The 18,222-nt window shown below is 34.5% G+C and overlaps 1 protein-coding gene across 1 annotated transcript in view; it reads right to left on the reverse strand.

The window, feature by feature from the left end:
- The window catches only part of Pi3K21B (phosphatidylinositol 3-kinase regulatory subunit alpha), a 293,295-nt gene that overhangs the window by 51,682 nt on the left and 223,391 nt on the right, over positions 1 to 18,222 (reverse strand). The window contains exons 9-11 of the mRNA XM_089106583.1: positions 12,694 to 12,879; positions 7,162 to 7,290; positions 2,406 to 2,622 (exon numbers count right to left, since the gene is read on the reverse strand). Coding sequence (XP_088962709.1) covers positions 2,406 to 2,622; positions 7,162 to 7,290; positions 12,694 to 12,879 — 532 coding nt within the window. The remainder of the gene's footprint in view (positions 1 to 2,405; positions 2,623 to 7,161; positions 7,291 to 12,693; positions 12,880 to 18,222) is intronic.

Consider the following 18,222-nt stretch of genomic DNA (forward strand, 5'->3'; position numbering starts at 1 on the left):
TAGCCTATACTCTATGAGTGATCAACCCTAAGAAAGATTCTCCATAGAGAACATTCTATCAGAAGAAATGAATCGCCCAATCACCGTGTGTTTATTGTCCACGAACGTGGTGATAGCCCTCATGCGCATTAAGAGTTACCTTACGGCACCTCCGGCAATCAAACCTGCAGATTAGGAGCTGGTACCTTGTAGCACTTCTCACAATCAACTCTGCCCAGGGGGTTCCCACCCCTGCGTAGCTGAATCGTTCCAAACAAAGTAATACGTAAAACTCTTCGCAGTATTCCCCCTGTGTTTAACGACTAAATCGTGCTCAAGATATAAGGGAACAAATCCCCCACCAGTCCCGAAATGTGAAAAATTACATGAAAATATTTTGATGACAGTAAAATATCTAAAATAACTTTCTAGAGATAAAAAAAAAAAAATCTTCGAATCAGGTCCTGCATACAGTAATGACTAATCAACACACATTTCAAGTTGAAAATTTTGTCAAGTCAAAAATACCTCTTATAAAAATTAAACCTCGGGTTTTTTCTAGGATGAGAGTAGACAGAATAACTTAACAGAATTTAGGAGGAGGAAGGTTCTCTGGACTTTGAAAAGGATGACATGGAAGAAAAGTGTATCCAGGGCGCCCAGTATAGGTCTTAGTTCTGAGATGAATGTCTAGTAATTCTAGTATCTGAATCTGAAGTTACTAAAATTTGAACAAAGAAAGAGGGGGAAAACACCCAAGTAACGATGTCAACACATAACTGAGATAAGATACATTCATGATTAAATACACTTGCAATAAAAATACTATCCTATTCCCTCAGAGGCTCCTTGGCCTGTAAAATGGAGGAAGATATAGAGCCACTTATTCACAGAAAAAAAAGTCGTAGAATAAAAAAATTAAATAGATTAGATAGATTATACAGACTAAATAGACGCCAATGAATTCTGTGAAAAAAAAATAGATAAAAATAACTTAAATTTAGCACAAAAGATAATAACCAAACCAAAGAAAAAGATTCATTCATTCCCGAAAAACTATTTCAATTTACTCGTTCTCTCAAAGTACAACACAGAACAATAGCAAAAACAACAATTTTTAAGATAACACTTTTTCCTTTAATAAAATACTTAACTGCCAAGTTTTCAAGAATTCTATGGGGAATGCCTAGCCGTATTTCCAAGCTTTGTTTCGACGATGCTTTAGGAATACTAACCACTTCATTATACTATATATGACAGGAAGGTTACATCTTCTTCAAGATAGAGGAGCGAAGATTGTAAACGAAAAAAAAAAATCACTGTCAATAAAGATACCTAAAACAGATATTTTCAATGAAAAATACCCAAAAGAGGCTTTGAAATTTTTATATTGGAATTGAAAACCTTGAAACAGTTCCAATTCAAACTTAAAAAATAGGCTAGAAAAAAAAGATTAGAGGAATTGAAAACCTTGAAACAGTTCCAATTCAAACTTAAAAAATAGGCTAGAAAAAAAAGATTAGAGGCTGAAGGCAAGCGAGTGTTTATCATTTCTTAGGTTGTATGCAGTCAGCATGTTTCATAAAAACATGATGAATCTTATACGCAATTTGGTAAGCATAACATGTTTTGCCTCATAGCTGGGAGGTCGATTTGACTTTCAAGAAAGTTTTTACTGGGGGGGGGGGGGTAAGTGGATCTGGAATTTTATGCAGGGACAAGGAGGCAAAATAATGTTTCACCGGCCCTTACAAAAAAGTATCTAAGTTATTTTCTTTTTATGGCTACCGCCAGGGGCTTCGTTTGGGGGTGACAAGGGAGGGGGGGCAGTTGCCCCCCCCCAATAATGTGGAGAAAAAAATATTATACATCCTATGCCCTTTGACTATCCAGGTATGGACCCCTCTTGCCCCTCCAATAAAAATGCTGGAGATTCGCCCCTGGCCACCGCAGAACAAGCTCTTAAAAAAAAGTGCAGTCAGTGTTAAAATACCCAAAAAAGACGTTTTTTCAAAATGTTCAAGGGGGGGGGCACAACAGATATTCTGTTGAATAAATAGAATAAGTAAATCTACACATAAACAATAAATGCAAAAATTGCAGATATTTCTTCTGAAGTAAATAATTTCTTCAGATTACACTGCCTTTCCACTTAAAATTGCGATTAAAATATCATAAAACGGGTAAAATATTTTAATATGACAGTAAAAAAAAGAAACTTTTTAGTACATAATTAACAATTAAAGTCTGAATATTTCGACTTCACATCCTGAAGCCTTTACCAATGGTGAAAACAAAAATCGTTTTTTATTTACTTACATTTATTTTATTTACATTTTCATTACAGTTGTCTTCTTTAAAAAAAAATACATAATAATAAATAAGTCTGTAAAACCTTAAATGAGAAAAAATGTTTAATGTCTTACATAATTTTCTCCCAAGGCGGCCGCAGCAAAATATGCGAAAAAACTTGTATGAGACCCGTGGGGATATCCTTCGCTCTTGTTAAACCACCCCTTTCGCTATAAAGGTCCATAATTCGTCTTAAGTGATCCATAATATACGTTAAGGTGGATAGATGGTGTTCAGGAAGTTGACGCACCAAGTGACATATCTTCACGGCAGCACTGTCGTCCCGGATTTCTAAAAATTAAACACACATTATTCGACTGAACCTAGGAAATAATGCCATACGTCTATGCCACAATACAATATTTTGACAATAACTTCGACCAAGCAAAGCTGAATTCATATTACCAAATACTGATTAACCCCCCCTCCCCCCTCCCCCATATAGGAGCATTAAAAAAACATAAAAATTCCACTTAGCGGTTTGAAACATTTAGAATGTGTTTAAATTCGATTTAATTTTGTTTTCGTTTGAATTTTGATTCAATTCAAATTTTGACAAACAAAGCTAAATTCATCTTATTATCATCATAGATGCGTTGGACGAAACTCAAAAAATCGGTTAGCCATGTGATATGCGGTCTTGAGATGAGAATCTAAATGCGGTCCAAACGTAAACTCCACGAATGAATATCAAGCACAAGTTTTTTCAACGGAGTTGGCTGTAGCTGCCCCATCTGTTATTAATGTATCAACGGGTGAATCTCGGGGGTGGGAAATATGAGGATTCTTCTAAGTACGGGCTAGGGGAGGGAGGCGTCTGATAGTTGAGGACAACCGCTTTATTCCCCCCCCCCCAAAAAAAAAATGAAGCATTTGTTTACTTTAGCTTATTTTACATAAACATGGAGAACATTGGAGCCCATTAGCTGAATTTTAGGGGGCGGGGGGCTTTTTACTCCTAAATTCGAGGCGCCGGGTATATTTAAATATCTCATTTGCCACCAGTCTTGTTTTCAACTGTTTCCAAATACAAGCACAATAATGTATCTGAATTACAAACTAAATTTTTCGCATTACTTAAGGACATGCTTTCCAGTACAGTGCAAATGCGGCCATGACCTTCCAGTCTTTCAAGGTACATCCCCAACTGACCTAAGTCCAATGCACAGTACTGAAAGCTCAGGGGTGATATAAATCTACAACAGAAGCGGCAAACCCTCTTAGAAAGTGGAAAATGTTCTAGGTGACCGAAAACCGACGAAGACCCAAGACGGGAGTGTGGCCGGTAATACTAGAATCTGCCACCATAATTTTGGTAGTTTTAAACTATTGACCGATTGAACCTTGATTTAATAAAGTTCTTGATTTGAATACTCTTAATACATAACTTGAATAACGAGACTAATTCATGCGAAAATATGCCGGATAAACAATTCCTTCATATTTTTAATAGCATATACAGCAGATACCACGCATAAACTCGTAAAAAAAAGGTTATGGTAAAAGAACTGATCACTAAATGTCGACAGTTATCATGCTGATTTAATACGTAAAAAATTCGAATCATGATTAATGTATGAACGGACACAAAAACAAAACTTTTTTTTATTACGCAAAGAAAATCAAGTTGCAAAAGAGAACACTTGTAGTTATCTAATAAATCCTCAGTTTTCTTTACCTTATAACCTTTCCCCCAAAGTTTTAGGGCAAAGCCGCAGCCCAACCACGGATTTCCATTCTTTTCTCTTATATGACTCTCCTCGACCAAGCAATTCGACCATACTATCAATAGAATATGACATATTTGGCCCCCTTCTCCCAACAAAATTTCAAGGGAAAAAAGGCCTAACTACAGTTTTGTTTCCTTATCTTTCATATGTTTCTTCTCAGGCAGAAAAATTGGGCCATACCATTAACAGCATAAGGTCTAACTTTTCCTTAAAATGTTAGGGAAAAAAGGTCTAACTAGATTTTTTTCATATGTCTCTTCTTATCCAAGCAAACTGGGCCAAACTATCAACAGAATATGGCATAGTCTTTTCCCTATAATTTCAGGGGAAAAAGACCCAACTACGGTCTTGTTCTCTCGTAGATGTCTCTTCAATCAAGAAAATTGGACCATGCTATCAACAGAATATAGCATTTTTTTTTGCTAAAAGTTAATATACTTTTCAAAAAAATTATTCTTTTTCAGTATGGTGTAAACAAAGATTATCAGATGCAAGTGGTTCCAAAAAAAAAAAATCCAGAATAAACATGGTTTAATTCCATTGGCTTTCATGCGTGGAGTTTTAATTTCATTGCGGGGAGTTCTTTTTTTAATGGATATTATTCTAAGCAGCTTCATTGTAAAATCTAGAACGCTTAGAACTGAAATTTCTAGAGATTCGAGAAGCCCCATTCTCTAAAACTGGCTGAATTTTTGCTGAGATTAATTTTAAATAGAAGGTTTTCCATAAAGTTGAAGGGTGAATTGAGAACATATAAGTATCTGTAATGAAAACCAACATGAATACCAACATGAAAACCAACAGCAATGCATAAATGAAGTTAAACTTGAAAGGACCAAAATTGGCCACAAAGAAGTGTCGTATTTCTGCCTCCTCAAACCACTCAAGAAGTGTCGTATTTCTGCCTCCTCAAACCACTCAAGAGGATAGAATGTGCGCCTTACTGGGAACAAATTTTTTTTGTATATTTGCTTCACTTCGATTTAGATCAATTTCGTCTTTTTGCTTCAATTTTAGATTAAATATGGCATCGATAATTCTTTAAGTTGCATCTAAATACTCCATTAGACACATTATGTGCTATAAAAACGTTTTCTTTTAGTTGGAAAAGCCTGAAAAACTTGCCGTATCCAAACGAACACAATTCACAATGTGCGATTGTACAATGAAGTTAACTTAAAACGAATAAAATTTGCTACGAAGACGTGTGGTATTTCTTTCACCTCAAACCACCCAAAAGGCTAGAATAAGATCTTTGCTGAAAACCAAAAAGATACCATAAATTTCTCAAATTTATATAAATAGCCCCACCCTCTGAACCGGATCGGGTTTTTGCTCTGATTTTAAATCAAATAATTCATTGAAGAACATAAGTATTCCATCAGACGTAATCTGTGGTAACGAAATGTTTTTTATTTTAGTCGGATAAGCATGGTCAACTTGCTTTGTCCACATGGCCTGTTTGTGCAAAACTGTATTTCACTGAAACTAAAACTTATTTTACTGAAAGCTAAAATAATACAAAAAAAATTGCTCGAATTTATCAAAATAGCCCCAGCCTCTAAGCCCGGTATGAGTTTTGCTCTCATTTTAGGGCATCGATAATTCTTAGCTCATTTCTATTTCTAGCCCATTTCTTTGGAAGTCTAATTACATATAACCTGGACCTTCAGTATTCTAACGAATAAGACCTTCAAAGCCTGAAAAAGCGAAATGAATACTTTCCAATAGTAAACTAAAAATTAGTAAAAATGGATTATTCTTAGCCATTTATAATCCATCAGGTATAATCTGCGGTATAAAAATATTTTCTTTTAGTTGGATAAGTCTGCCAAACTTGCCATATCCACATGACTTACTGAAACTAAAACGTATTTTACTGAAAACTGAAAAGATACCATAAATTTATCAAATTTATCGAAATAGCATAACCCTCTAAATCCGATTGGGATTTTGCTGCAATTCTAAATCAAATATCGCATCGATAATTCTTTTAAGCTCATTTAAGTAATCCATCATATATAATCTGCGGTTTAAAAAATGTTTTTCTTTTATTTGGACAGGTCTGGCCAATACTCGCCATGTCCGTATAACCCGCTTGTGCAAGATTGTATTTCATTTGTGCTGAAATCTTACAAAAGAACAGTTACGACATTTTTGCGAGGGGTAGTCCTTTCTTCACACATTTTCAAACTACTAATTTAAAAACCCCAAAATCAACCATCACTGCAATAAAAACCTTAAAGGATTGTAACCCAAGCTTGTAACGAAAAACCCCCCGGAGTAAGCAGAAAAAAAGGCTTAGGCCTATCCAATGTCAGCTCAGTGACAAGCAGATAGAAAAGTTGAACGGGGAAGCCCCGGTCGCCAATTAAAGTGTGATTTTTATAGCGTGATTGCTGATAACTGCAAGTTTGGCATAATGATAACTAATTACCATGCGATTTAGTTGCAATAAAACTTATTATAACGATAGGAAACGAAGAACTAAAGAACAGGGCATACGGGTATACCATTCGAGAAGCACCAACAATTGAGCTTTCCTCTAAGGCTAAAATATGGAAAACAGACTCAATCTAAAACTTCAATTATGCAAAATAATAAACACCATTTGAGAAAAAAGAAAGTAAACTCTGTAGATTGTCATAGATTAACTGATAGACGAAGAATTGTGTACTTTATATATATATATATATATATATATATATATATATATATATATATATATATATATATATATATATATATATATATATATATATATATATATATATATATATATATATATATATATATATATATATATATATATATATATATATATATATATATATATATATATATATATATATATATATATATATATATATATATATATATATATATATATATATATATATATATATATATATATATATATATATATATATATATATATATATATATATATATATATATATATATATATATATATTTATAATATATATATATATATATATATATATATATATATATATATATATATATATATATATATATATATATATATATATATATATATATAGTGTTTTATATAGCTCTAGAAATACAAATTACATACTTGCTAATTCGATGAATTTCTCATACCAATGTGTTGGTATAACAGGATCTAACAATTCCCTCAAATACTTTTTCAAAACGTTGGCAACAATGTGCGTTTCCAGTTGCTTCCATTTGAAATGGTCCAATGCTAAAAGTGTTAAAATTCCTATCATTAAAATTCATTAAGTATTAAAAATACATAATAGAAATGACCACACAAAACCCAAGTCTAAAGCGAGGAGCAACCCATTTCCTGCTACCTGATGTACATCCTAGAGCACCACATGTGTCGCCGAGTTCTGCCATGCGTGATACAGTTCTGCCACGCGTAGCACAGTCCCCGTAACGCTTGGTGCAATTCCACTAGGCAAATGGCACCTGGTGTACTTGATTTCTGAAAGTCGCCCCCCCCATAGTGTATAGTCCATCCAAAACATAAATACATGCGCCCCCCCCCTGGATTAAGAAAAATACGTTTTTATTATCTTCATTTAAGTCTCCTTGGAAAATCCTCATGGTTGAAGATATGGTCATGGCCCTATTCCTTCCAAGTATGCTCATAATGAGAGGATTTCATTGAAGGGGTTTCATCGAAAGGAATAAGAACTTCAAAACGAATTATCAGAAATTAGAAATTCGCATATAATTTTACCTTTTCTCTTAGGATTCGTTCGAATCGCGGCCGTGCTGCAAGGACAGGAAGGAACAGAAATTATAAATGTGCTAAAACTCATAAATTTGCAAATTCCCGAACTTGCAAATTTTATGGTTCTCGTAGGATCCGTTCATTTATGTGCGTGCTGAAAGGACAGGAAGGAACAACTATTATTTCCACCGCATTTTTTTCCGCTATACACGTTCTGTCACGAAATAAAACAATTCTCGTCAAAATAAATTATTTTACAGTTTTCTGGGTCTAACTGAATCAAAAGATCCGTGACCAAATTAGTTAAATTAATTTGCTAAAAAGCGGTTTCGAAACGCACATTTAGAATATAATAAAAGTATATTTACGTCTCAGAAAACAGCTTGGTTACTTACAATAAAGGCTCAGGAATATGCCAATTAGACTTACTGATAAAACGAGAAAGCTAAGACAAAAAAAAAATTGTATATTTTACAGGAAGAAAAACGAAGAAGAGTAAAAAAATTAGACAATAGTCGGCGGAACAAGTTAAAAGTTTTCACAGTCAACGCCAATGAAAACCCCTCTTTTTTCAAGCAAAATAGGAATTTTACGATCCTTCTGTTTAGAATTTGGCACTTCTGGTAGGGTTTCTAATAACCATCATTAGACATGCGCACATTGACATTGCGCAAACACACTGGTTCAAATCGTGATACTTGGGTGCAAATGAGACTTGTAGACCAATTTCGCCTCTGACATTGAAATACGATTGTACGAAGCGCGTTTGCAGATGTTTGTTTGAGGGGGGAGGGGGCTGCATTATTCAAAAACGGAAATTACTAAAAAAAATTGTAAATTCTATCCCAATTAAAGAAAATATGGAAAAAAAATTCGTATATATGGAGAAGTTTGAGGGAGCGTTGAATCTAGTGCTTATCATACTTTCACTTGCGTCAGCAATATTCATGGTATTTAAAACCGCTACTTGAGAGTAAAATTTGGGGTAGCTTACGCACGATATAAAGCTAGAATTAGATCATCAGGAATTCTGGGATGAGGACTCAAGATGTAGGAAATCTAATGAAATAAATTTTGAGACCACACTGGCAAAACACAAGAAACCGTAGGAAAAATAAGAAAACGAAGCCATTCACAACTAGTAAATAAATAAGAAAAATGCAAATTTTGTCGTTGAGACAATCGCTCAGCTATATTGCAAAAAAGAGGAAGACATACATTAAACACAAAAATAAAAGAGAAGAGACGCTTTTACGGCCGAGTTCTGAAGTGACTTGACTTAATTCTCCTGCTGATCATGGTTGCCAACCACTGACGTCCAAAAAGAGTGCAAATCAAGGTAAAAAAGAGTGATTTTTGCTCAAAAAGAGTGCAAGTCAAAAAATTTATACGCAGGGCTGCCAAAGCTTGCGCATCACCTCTGAGGTATAAAACAGTGCATTTCAAATGAAAAGTGTGTAAGTTGGTAACCCTTTTCCTTGGGTTAATTACACTTCTGACGAAGCCACCAACTACTGACGTTCAAAGTGAATGAAAACTAACACCCAAAAAGAGTGATTTTCACTCTTCCGCTTCCCCTCTGAGGTAAAAAAAGAGTGCATTTCACACGGAGAGTGTGCAAGTTGACAACCCTGCTGCTGACTTGGCGTCAGCGTCGAGAGAGCAGACACTATCCTTCTCCAGTAAGCCCGGTCTTGCGCTGTCGCGGATGTATCTTCAGGTCTTGTGCTTGCCTTACTTAGAAAGTGATGTAGACTGTCAGACCATCTTGCTCTTTGGCTACCGCGTGGTCATTTCCATCCAGCGACCACACAGCTGAAATGAAATAAGATGCGACAAGAGGTTTCTTGTGATATTCGGAGAAGGCGGCCGTACCATATCAATGTACGTTGCGCAACTGACAGGTATTATGGAGCCTGCATCGTGCGGGACAGGAGGTTGGTGTTACTGACTGGTGGGTGGAGGTTGGTGCAAGTCATACCAACGATGTCCCTCTATCTTCCGGAGTTCTGAAGTGAGGCTTGATACTTCATCAAAACTTATTTTATGCTTGTTAACAATTCATTTTTGAAATGTTAACAAGAAGAAAAAATTATTTAAAAAAAAAACCATCCAATTATCCACAATAGAAACTCTTCAAGAAAAATATCAAAACGTCATTTCCTGTTTAACTGCCATTGATTAGTCACGCAACTATATAATTAATGAGCTGAACGAAGATAAAGTAAAGAGCCATGAAATTAAAATTATTTCGACAACGAGCCTATGAATTAATATAAAGTGATAATACTTTCAAAAACAAAATACAATTTTGGAATCATTTACCTTAACGAAAAAATTTTGGCCCCCTCAAATTATTGTGTTCACAGTGGTGAAATTATCTGACCCACAACCCTGAGGATGTAAACCGTGTGGAGCTTGTATTAAAATACCAAGAACATTAAAATATAAACATTTTTTGCTCCCTGGACCCATTTTATATTAGGTCTATTTCTACCTAACAACTGTGATTTTCTAAGATTTTACTTTTGATTATTTCAAAATTATGAAGTTTTTAGGGCAGTTAAATATTTACGTCAGTATTGCCACGTTGAACCGTGAAAAATAAATAAGCAAATTAACTAGTTAAATTTGACAACACTTTTTCTCAAAAAAAAAAAAAAAATTGAAAAATAAAATTCTCAAAGGCAAATACACCCTATAAAGGAAAGTTACACCTTCTTAAGCTGTTTAGTACCTTATGTTTGAGCTTTTTTTGCCCGATACAATCAGGAGCTAAAGAGCTGCATATGGGGACCCTTTTCATTAAACATCGACTTCTCAATTTTCCGTAATTTTCATAAATTATATCTCGTTGTCTCGGTTTCAGTTTAAAGATATATCAACTTCAATAACCAAAGTATCTCGCAAGACATTAGCTAGAGCGCCGTGTCGACCTCTTATATATGACCTGACAGGAGGAATGGCTTCAACCCCCCCCCCGCTCTAAGAATATCCGAGATGTAAGTAAGCATGCAGACATTAAATAAAGTATTTATGAAAAAAATCTACTAAGAAATATTAAAAAATCCATTTCCTGTGTAACTGCCATTGATTGGTCATGCAACTATGAACATGAAAAGAAGTACAGAATTAACTAATTTAAAATTATCTCTGCAACGAGCCCTATAAATTAACATCAATAATAATAGCTGTAGATACAAAAAATTAATCCCAAATTATTTACCAGATCGAACTCAATTAACAATTTGTTAGTTCAATTTCTCAACTAAAGTATATAATAAAGTTCAACACTGCCTGAAGACTCACAACTTATGCTTTTATTTCATCCGGAAATGTAATTTCTGGCCAAACAGTAAAAGTACCTGTAACCAGAGGCGTCGTTTCGGGGAGGGGGAGGGCAGCTTCACCCCCTCATTGATTTGGAGAAAAATGGTTACACAGCCCATATTATTAATGGTTATATAGCCATTAATGGTTATACTATATACATTAATGGTATTATGGTATACCATTGGTATATTAATGGTTATATAGCCCATAACCCTTGCCTATCCGGATGTAGGGCCCTCTTAACCCTCCCTCCGCAATTAAAAATGGAGCAGATACGCCACTGCCTGTAACAGTACCTAAACAGTTTGACCACACGGACTAAAAAGGTTTTTAATAAACGAGATTATTTAAAGTACCGTATCACCTTAAACACACTAAAAAAACACCTTAAACACACTAAAAAACACCTTAAACACACCGTATCACCTTAAACACACTAAAAATAAGCGGGCATGACCCACTCTTGAGTTTCATGAGATGAACCAATGGGTGGTTGAGTTAGTAGAACAATGATGTCTCCCATTTATTATTGAGTTTCACCCCAGAGGTTACAATACAGAAATGATAGTCGTAAAAAGCTGGGAAAAGGCTCATTCAATTGTGGGTTTTTAGTGCTAGTGTCCTTTTAAGAACAAAAACCAAAAGAATGACGACATCACAACCCTTCAAAGCCCGATATGACTCTGATTTTGGTCTCCATTACAATTTTTTTCGATTGATCTTTCGATCTTTTCTCGACCGTTGTTGAAGCAGCAAGGGTAGAACCATCCAAATTGGGAGGGGGGCAGCTCCTCTGAACACCGTGGCTGGAGGAGGGTCCATATGTAGTTTTACAGTTTTTGGTAGTATTGGATGCCAAATTAAAAGAAATACTGGTGAAAAATCATCAAAAAAAGTTTCTGGAAAAATGTCCCACCCACTGAAGCTGATTAGCTTTGACAAAAGCTTCGTTTTCTTCTCAGCAATTAGACAATGAAATATTACTAATACCAAGGTTTAGCTGGTAACCATTTAAGTCAATCAAAACTTTTCCTAGAATATTTCAGCCAATCAGAAAATTCTATAAACAATCTGATCGGCTTAAAATAGTGTTAGCACAATCTCGGTATTAGTAACAAAGGTATAGGGAAGCATTATATTAACAAACTTAGGGCAAGAACAAATAATGGCTGCCTAGAATTTTGAAGAATTTTTTGTTTTGACAGATCCGTGCTTATTTTTGGCTTCAACGACTTGTACAAATGTAAGCGGAAGCTGTACAAAAGTCGATTGCATCCAATGCATGGGAAAAACTTCTGGATCCACTACCACCAGGGCGAAGATACTCCGTGGGGTGAATAAACTTCAAAAATGAGCACAGAAACTCACCTTTAACCCCCATTCCAACGCCGTATTTTTTTTTTGGGGGGGGGGATTCACAAGCGGAACAAAATTTTGTTGACATAGATTTTGTTATTTTTTACGAGTACGACAAAAATTTCGGAGAGGAGGGGGTTGAAAACCTGTAACCCTCCTCTCCTGGATACTTTTCCCCCTTCAAAGATTCAGGGGGATAGAAGAAAAAATACTTACATTTTTCGATTTCGGCTTTAACTTGTCGCATATCTTTAGTAAGAACAGTTGTTAAGTATACTTTAGAGCCATCTAACGAGGGATTTGCATTCAGTTGAGACTCGATAGTTTCAATACATCTCATGACTATACTTGGTGCTGGTTGCAAAGAGGGGTCGAAAGATTTGCACAATGGAGCACCAAAAACTAAAAAGCAAATTTGAGCAATTAAGCACGACTGTTTGTAAATTAAACTAATGGTTGCGATAGGAATACTAGGATATATATTAATTTGGGCAATTATTTATTAAAATTGTACGTAAGTATTGAAGGACAAGTCTGGGCACCAGGTCCCATCTCCCACGTCGATTCCTGCAACACATTCAACCTTTGCGGTCTTAAGTGTAATCAAAAGTACGTAATAGATTCACTTTTACTTAAACACTATATATTTATATTTTCTTTAAACTTATGACTAATATATCTTTGATATTGTCTAACATTTTAACTATAGTTTTAGAGTATTAAACTGTCGAGTTAAAATATCGGGTACACGTAATTTTCACCAAAAACTTATATTAATTTTCCAAATATTAATTGAAGATTTTGTTCGTTTTTGTCGTGTTTCTATAGCGGTTCACTAGCATTACAATTGTTCCTTTTCTTTTCTTTTTTTTTTACAGAAAAATAAACAACCAAAACTTTATTTAGCAGCAAAAGATCATAAGAATAGGCTATATCTGGCAAATTCCAAAAGAACTTTCTAAAAAATTTGGGTATTTAGGACAACAATTCCACCCGTGGGTGCACATTACCATAGGTACCAGCTTTGGGGTGGGAGTATAGGGTTCAGAACCAATCCCATGACGGTACTTGGTAGGAAGGGGGTGCAACCCACAAAATCCCCGAGAATTTATGAAATATTCACTTCTTATTCATATTCATCATTGTATTTATTAACTACGTCCTCTACTTTGTTTTAATAAAATTAAAATTTCAAACATTAAAAATTGATTATATCCGTAAACGCCCCTAAATTTCTGCACTCGTGTCCCTCCTCTAAGGCCAATTTTTTGATCTAAAAAAGTTCTGGATTTTGCGTCAAGGAAAAACAAACAAAAAATTAGAAGATAAACATTTAATGATTTTCTATATGCATGAATTCTCTTTGGAAGAAAGAAAATGGAAATGCACTGTTGCTAACCAAGAGACAGAACTTCAAGCAAAAAGAGGTCAACTTCTTATTCCCGAGACAACAAAGAAACGACATTCCCTAGAACAATATCTTATACTAAAATAACCACTTTCTAAGCTATTGATTCTTTAAAGTTAGTCTTTGTTGTATCTCGCTGTCGAATATCAAAACACATTGTATATATAAAGATATTTTAACGATTGCAGTTGAAAATTACTAGAAATGTAAAAAATCTATACAAAAAAATTTCCTCGCATTCAATCAATCGATACAGCTAGCCCAATGACAATTTATAGTGTCTACCTCCTTCTCCAATCTTTCGGTCTTCTTATAGGTTTGGCTTGTATATCTATTTAAATAAGTTTAGTAAATTATTTAAAATCAAGAGATTATTTATTCGAAGGTGTTGGAGTTGTTCAAGTACATGCTAAAGGCTTATGTAGACATGAGATGAGTTCAGAGATACAACTTAATAAATTATACTAATATATTCCTGGTCTTTCCCTACCTCAAATGAAAATTACAACTTCTCCTGATACGAGTTTTGTCTCAATTTTGAACAGCAGAAACAAATATATAAATAAAAAAATAAAATAAACACGCATCCATGATCTTTCTTCTGGTAAAACATACATAATTTTAAATTTTTGTATATAGGAGCATGAAACCTCTAGTAAGGTTCTCTGATATACTGAATCTACTCGTACAATTTTCATTAAAATCGCTTGACTTTTTGGGGGCGTTTCTCCTTTTTTTCGAAAATCGGTCAAATTTTCTCAGGCTCGTAGCGTTTGGTGGGCAACATTAAACTTAATGAACTTTATATACATGGAATCAGTATAAAAAACCAATTCTTTTGGTGTATATATTGTTAAAAAAATTCAGTTTTTAAGAGTTTCGGTTACTATTGAACCGAACCGCCCCTCACTTACGGTTCGTTACCACGAACTGTTTGACAAAGCAAGCTAGGATTAGCTATAAGTATTTGACCAAAATATTATTTTAATTTAGAAGGTAATATCGGACAAAATATTTGCCGATTGAACCAACTATTTCAGATATACACTTTTTGAGGGGGGGCCTATTTTCAAAAATCATGTATACCATGTGACGCGCACCACCATTGGTAGAAGAAGGCCACCCTTGGCCTGACGAGGTGTGACATGGCGTAAGTGTGTCTAAGAGTGACGAGAGACCAGGTGGCACTTCCAGCTGTATTCTATTTAATTTTTTGATTAATTTGCTGGCACTGAGTAACCAGATAAAAATTTCCTTGCATAGTCAGAAAAAAAACTGAACCTTGAAAAGTTGCTTCTTAGAAGAATATTGCCAGAAACATAAATAATTCAAACATGAAACGCTAAGAAACAAAAATAAGAAACTTCAGATAATCCCTTTCAAACCTGTATTTGCATTAAATTCAAATATTAAATGAATGCTAAGGAACCAAGAAAATCTTCTCTGAAAATATTTTCCCACAGAAACAGTATTTTCTATTGATCGGAAAATCTTAGGTAGCAACAATATTGAAAACTAGGAGATACAATTTCTAAGGAAAAAAACTAATTTAAAGACGAAAAAAGTGAAACAAAGGCAACAATCTTTTAGAAAGTCACCAAAAATTTGTCAAAAATGCTATTAGTTTAAAAGACAATGAAAGTGGGCAATGAGAAATTTCATTTCGCAAAAGGTTTAATACACTCAAAGAAGGGACATCCCACGTATAAAAATAACTATGTCATTGTATTGCACATTTTCCCGTCAAATAGGAGAAATAAAGAAAATGCATTTTTGAGCTATCAATTCTAAAGAACTGGAAAAAATACAAGTCTACCAAAAAAAAGAAAGAAAAAAACAATTTAGCGCCGGCACTTACACAGTATTTTGTTTACGGGGAATATAGAATCTAAAAATATGCCCCTCATCTTCCCAGCGCTCATGCCTGATTTAGTAGGAAATTTTAATAAAAATATGAAAAATGAAAGTAAATATCACAAAATTTCGAGATTTCTATCCCCCGGAAAGGGGGGGGGGGCTAAAGCCTCATCCCTTTTTCTAAATACCTGGCCCTAACACAAGTGGTATCCGTGGTGGTAGTTGGGAAAAGCAAGCGAGCTCAAAGGTCTTCCACTGAGCACGTCCCTGAACGGTACGTTTGTTTTAGAGCCACTTCACTTTTGAAAAAAGTTGACAATAAATTCAAAAATAGCACTCAAGGCAGGGTTAGTTCTCAGTACCTGTAACCCTTTTCTCCAATTACAGGATGAAACAAAAACCCTGAATATTGGTTAAACTAGATTAAATAAAATGTTTGAACGTTATCCAACTCGTACGGCTATTGCCATAAATCGGATATATTATTGATGGGGAGGGAGGTAGCTGTGGGTAGTATCTCCATTCAAACAATAGAAAAATTAGAGTCAAATACTTTACAGCAGCAAATAATTTGATCATTCTTAAATCAAGTCCTGTTTTGAAGGCTTAGAGGCTTAAAGTGAATCATTTCAATCAAAAGTACACTCGATTAACTTTATACCGTTAATACGTTTATACCGTTAACTTTATACCGTTAATACGTTATTGTATGCGAATTATACGAAATTATCTAGAATCAAAGTATGGTCTATGTCTCGATGATTGTTTTCTTGATTCGATCTACAAATTGTAAACCCACTGTGCGAAAGATTTAATACGATGCAGAGCTATATTTAAACAAAAAAGTGAAATACAATAAAAATACTGATTATAAAACACTGAATAATTTAAATTAAGATAAAATAAAATGGTTATTACTGAATAAAGCATCATGAAATTAGACCTTGAGGTGAAAAAATCTACAACAGCAATATAACCCTTAGGAATTGTGGAAATACTTTTTTTTAAATTACCTTTTAAAGTGAGGATACTTTGGTAATTTTAATTCCTTATTCAATCCGAATCCCAAGTCCAGGATCTTTTTTCCTGAAGATGGCCCACTTTTATACTGACTCCTTTATTCATGCATAATAATAAAAAAAGAGTAGTAAATAAGTAACAAAAAAGACATCTTACTCATTATATAAAACTTTTATACAAGGTTTACTTTATTTATGAACTTTACTTTATATATAACAACATTTTATTTGATAATTTGGTACTTTCCCATTACGTGGGCCTTTCTAAAAAGTCAAGTTTGGTTAATGCTAATGAAATAAAATAGGATGAATATATAATAGTTTAGAAACAAATTTGGGCTATATATTGGGATATTAGAGGTGGGGTTGGGGGGGGGCAAAGCAGACCATATATTAAATACGTAACCGAACCTAACCTAGGTACCTTCCCCCAAGGCCGTATCCAGGGGGGGGTTACCCGGTTTGAACCCCCCCCCCCCGAAATTTTTGACCGAGTCGAAAATTAGTAAAACCTAGGTAAAAATCAGTAAAATTAGTTGAAAACTGAATAAAAAATTAGTAATCCCCCCCCCAAAAAAAATCCTGGATCCGCCCTTGCCTCCCCCCCATAAACCACAAAAAAAAAACAGTTTAAATACAGTTCCTGGAGTGAGAAACCCTTTGTTTATATCCCACAAGGCAGAGTAAACCTGTTTTTCATCACACGTCTCGGTCTATTTCGTGACTGGTTTCCATTGTTTTTTTTCGTGACAGGCCCACATAATGGGAAAGTACCGATAATTTGAATAAAAAGTACCTAGAAATTCGGAAAAAAATTAGTATTTAAGAGGAAGGAAATTCACCGCCCTTACCCCTCCATGTAAGCCTCGCGTTGTTGGACTTCATTTTATTCAACATACACAGACGAACAAAAAACAACAAAAAAACAAGGGGTCATTTTTTGCATTTCAAGATTTTGCACACATGCTATTATTCCTTAGAAGGTAACACTTCAATACCTCACGATTTGAAAATTATCAGAAACATCTCCCAAAAAACTCTTCCGTTCCCCATAAATCCCTTAACCCCCCCCCCCTCTTCCCGCAAGTTTCGTACTGTATGCATTTATGACAAGAATTTAAGTTATTTCTTCCAGTCAGCATACTTTGACCTATAGAAATTTAGTCACGAAACAAGTTAGCAACTACAGAGGCTAAAATCAAGAACTACGAACACAAATTTTTATCGTCATAAGACGGTATGACAGGGATAATTATTGCGGGACTTCCCCTTAGTTATTAGTTCCATATCCGTTTTTCGTGGAAAGAAAAGTTGTAAAATGTCGACTGAAGAATTACTAGGTAATATCATATTTAACGACCCGAGAAATGTTGGCTTTCTGCGAATCTATAAAACTGATACCGATACAAATGATTTGAAATTATCGTTTTTAGCTATTGCTCTTTAACATTTAAGAAAATG

Source organism: Artemia sp. Qi Xiang Cuo, chromosome 21 (assembly GCF_049724085.1).
Source record: "Artemia sp. Qi Xiang Cuo chromosome 21, ASM4972408v1, whole genome shotgun sequence".
NCBI classification, from domain to species: domain Eukaryota; kingdom Metazoa; phylum Arthropoda; class Branchiopoda; order Anostraca; family Artemiidae; genus Artemia; species Artemia sp. Qi Xiang Cuo.